Source organism: Salvia splendens, chromosome 6 (genome assembly GCF_004379255.2).
Source record: "Salvia splendens isolate huo1 chromosome 6, SspV2, whole genome shotgun sequence".
NCBI lineage: Eukaryota > Viridiplantae > Streptophyta > Magnoliopsida > Lamiales > Lamiaceae > Salvia > Salvia splendens.
In genome coordinates, this window is record NC_056037.1 from 16,818,876 (window position 1) to 16,823,030 (window position 4,155).

The following is a 4,155-nucleotide window of genomic DNA, read 5'->3' on the forward strand; positions in this document are numbered from 1 at the left end:
TAAATATCTCATTTCACTTTTATTTGGTAAGTGCATCCTAAAACTCAAGAGGGAAGACGACTCTAAAACTAAGTTGTATGCTAAACATTTTTTACAAATAAAAGAGCAAGTTACATTATAGCATAATCTCACAAAACACAAAAAGAGAAAAGGACTAGGGGATGCCCGCAGGGGGCGTAGCGCAATTGGCAATGGAAGGGCAGATCTTGCTGCAAAGAAAAGGACTAGGGAAAAAAAGGTGGCCTTCACTGATTTTCAGCTGTGGGAACTTTCTCATACATCTCCAAACCCCTCATCAGTCTCTTCGGAAGGATGCAGCGGCCGCCATGCCGCTGCTGCACAAACACAACCACCGCCAACGCGATAACCCCACACGGGATTATGATGTCCCACGCGGTTGAGTACATGTCCGCAGCTGGATTCGCGTAGTAGTAGGTTGCATTCAGATCAAACTTTGAGAAGCTGTGAGCCCGGTACTGATTATAAGCATGTGGCACCAATCGAACCGCGCTTGTCCCAATGTAGAACGACCGAGACAAAGCTCTCTCCGCTGAGCCCCTCACCACATTGAGCAGGATTTGTGGCACAAGGAAGCCATCAAGAATCAGACCAGCATAAGACCTTAAATCCCCCCAAACAGTATATCTCCAACCAATGTAAGTCTTCCTCATCCAGTTGATCATTAGAGTGAGCAATCCACCTAAAATGTACAACAGCAATGAACCAAAACCAGCCTTCTTCTCTTCGCTCCACGAGCTCTCTTTCGCAGCCCAGACTAATTGGAAAAGGCGCAGCTGAAGCAGCAACGCTACCATTGTGATCACCCTAACCGCGACTTCATTAGCTTCAAAGCTTCCTCCGCTACCAAGCTCTGCAGTTTTCTTATCCCGGCTCCCCAAAAACACGGCCTCAAAGTTCAACACGAGCGGAAGCATGTGCCCCACGGATAGTACTACAAGCATGACAAGCGAGACAGAAGAGGGCGCCTCGGGATTCTTCTTCAGATGGAAGATCTGCAGAGCTAGGAAGATGCAGGCGAGCGTGTTGGATACCAGCACCATCACGGTCTCCAAGTCCATCCGCCATATGGATCGCTCAGCTTCTCCACGATAGTAAACAACACTTTGGAGTATGAGATCATCAAAGTGAAGCGGATCCTTTCCTGTTCTTGTGTTTCTGATGACTCCCTTTGCAAGGCTGTCCCTCCGCCTGTTCAACGGAGGCAGCTGGAGTTCCATCGAAACATCACAGTGTTTGAAAGTGAAGGATTCGTTAACAATCCTTCTACACCCCACCATACAGAGGTGTCCATTTGCAGCATCGTACACTCCTTCCGCTGTGATCTCCATCTCAGCGAGACTCGGTGGTGATGAGATACTTTGATTACTCGAGTTGCCAAAATAGAGAGGTTGGATCTTTATTTTGTAGGTCATAGTCGCAGGCGTGTCCTGAACCCGAAGAGGTCGATCAGCGAGCACCGTGGATTCTGCATACGACACTGCTCCACCGGGCGCCATTGCAACGAGAACTTCCGCCCATCCGTCTCCGTGTTGGTACGAAGCGTTTCCAACCCAAACCGGTGTAGCAGATGCCCATGCCACTTCCTGGCCTTTCTTGTCTTTGACATTCAAATCAAATCTCATATCATAGGATTGGGGATCAGGATACAAATACCCCTTTTTTGCTTCCTTTTTTTTGCAAGCCTTTCTCGCTTTCTCCACCTCTGTGTAATTGTATTCATATCTCTGCTCCGGCAACGCCCTCTCGTCGCTGCTGCTGATATTTATCAATTGGAATTGGCCATCGGAGCTCCATAGTTTCCCAACAACTTTGGCATCATTTCTCATGGTGATGACAGCAGGTTTGCTGATGATCAACCTAATTGTACAATTCACCACAATTTCCCCCAATTTTTGAGAAGGATTCAATAATCGACAAGCCACGCCGATCATTCTATTGCCCTCGTCATCCCACGCTGCCTCTCCGATCACCATCAAACGCGTATCAAAGCTATTATAATCATAATCATAGCTCGAATTCAAAAAATTTGCCGTAAACCTCGCCTTTTTCGACCCCTCCACACAATCAATTGAAGTCACAGAGAGAAAGCGAGTCAGGTATCCATCTCCGCCATCAAGTGGCGAACAACGCTGAGATCCGGTGCAGTTCGCCGCATACTCCAATTCGAGAGATCTCATCCCCCGCCGCATAAACGAGCAGAACTCGAGTGCTTCGAGGCTCAGAGACTCCTCTTTCTGCCTCGGAAACACTTGCTTGGTGAGCAACGAGTATTTGTAATTGGAAAGCTGGGGAAAATTGAAAATCAAAATTGGGGAAAAGTAGGGCGGAACACTCGTGCTCTCCAATCTCCCGCTCACAACGCTGCTATTCATGCTCGGATTCTCCTCGTCGGCGAATTTGAGCTTGAGAACAGCGTCACGATCGGCGCCTCTCAACCGAGCGGATCCGATCATACAGAGCTTCCTCGATTTCTCTGACCAGAATCCGGTCATCAGAAATTTGAGCGATCCGTTGGAGCGATTACGGCGGCGGTAGTACCCGCCGTAGGTGTAATTGGAGTGAAAATCATCGTCGGAGGAGTAGGGGAGTCGGATGTAGAGGAAGGCTTGGACGTTGTAGAGGCTGGAGATGTTGGTGTGGTGGAAATTGGGTAGGAGGCGGAGGCGGAGATTCTTCTGCATGTAGTGGTAACGGCGGCCTGGTTCCAGGGGGAGAAGAGTGTCGCCACCGGTGAAGTAGGGTGTGGAGAGGGAAGGTAGAGAGTCATCGTCGTAGCTGCTATGGGTGATGATGGATGGAGGAAACAAGTAAGAACAGTGTTTGGCGTAGGAGGAATCATCGTTTTCGGATTTAGAAAAGGTGAAAATAGAAGCAAGGAGAAAGAAGCAGGAAAAGTAGCGAAACCACATGGTGAGATGAAGATGATGAAGATGAAAATTGATAAGTATAAATAAAGACTGCAGCGGGAAGTCAATTTCTAGCACTCACATTTCATCATCATGCATTCATCCACTCTTTCTTGGAAATCACCCAAATTTCCAATCAAATTATTTTATCCTCAAATAAATAGTAATATGTGCTCGTCTACTATACCAGAATTTTGTAAATTGTACTACTGTATTTCAACGACCAGATCACCTATTTTACTTTTTAATTTGTCAGAAATTCTTTTTATTGCACTTCTCCTACTTTATTTTTATTTTTGATCGCATTAAAAATAAAATATTTCTTAAAATGAAAATAATACTATTTCAACTTTTTTATCTTTCTTCGTTAATTCACAAAACAACATTGTATAAAATTTTGTGCCAAAAATTAAATGTTTTATATTTATTGCGATGAATGGAGTATTATTTTATACTTTATCTGTCTCATAAAAATATATGCACTTTATATTTTGATCAATCCTATAAAAATATGTGCATTTTCATTTATGTAAAGTTATCATCAACTCATTACCCATATAATCAATTTATTTACATCTTATATCTAGGGGTGACAAATCATGTGTGTTGTGTCGTTATCGTGTCGACACGATAACGACACAACACGATAACAACAAACATGAACACGACCCGTTAAGAAAACTTCAAACACGAACACGAACACGACCCGCTACCCTCAGACACGAACACGACACGAACCACTTCGGGTCAACACGACACGATAACAACACATATATGACACGACACAATAACGAAACTATAATAATACGAAAAATGAAAAATCTATTTTCACGCTAATACTAAGTGCTCCATTAGACTAAACCTAATTTAAATTTTAAAATAAATAATAAAAATAATAATATTATAATATATTAATATTATTTCTTAACGTGTAACATGAACAAGACACGAACACGACACGAATACAATACGATAAGGACACGAACCCAATAAGCTTTGACACATACCCATTATTTTCGTCCAAGTTCGTGTCATGTTATCGTGTCGTGCCAAAAATTGCCAGCCTTACTTATATCACTATAGCCACATTACAACTCATTAAATACTACTTTAACAACTCTTTCTCTTATGCCTTTTACTTAATCAATTGTTGATTAATTATTTGTGATTTTAAGTAGTGGAAGGAATGGAGTAAATTATAGTAGTACTAATTTTAGGTAGAACAACA

General features: G+C 43.1%; 1 protein-coding gene across 1 annotated transcript; it reads right to left on the reverse strand.

The window, feature by feature from the left end:
* Nucleotides 1–245: 245 nt before the first annotated feature.
* Nucleotides 246–2,930, reverse strand: LOC121808886. The gene has a single exon (XM_042209449.1). It carries the CDS (start codon nt 2,928–2,930, stop codon nt 246–248), a length of 2,685 nt encoding a protein of 894 aa, XP_042065383.1.
* Between the last annotated feature and the right edge of the window lie 1,225 nt (nt 2,931–4,155).

Bases quoted from the DNA above. Each gene is read 5' to 3' on its own strand.
- LOC121808886 (XM_042209449.1), bottom strand. From the start codon at position 2,930: ATGTGGTTTCGCTACTTTTCCTGCTTCTTTCTCCTTGCTTCTATTTTC.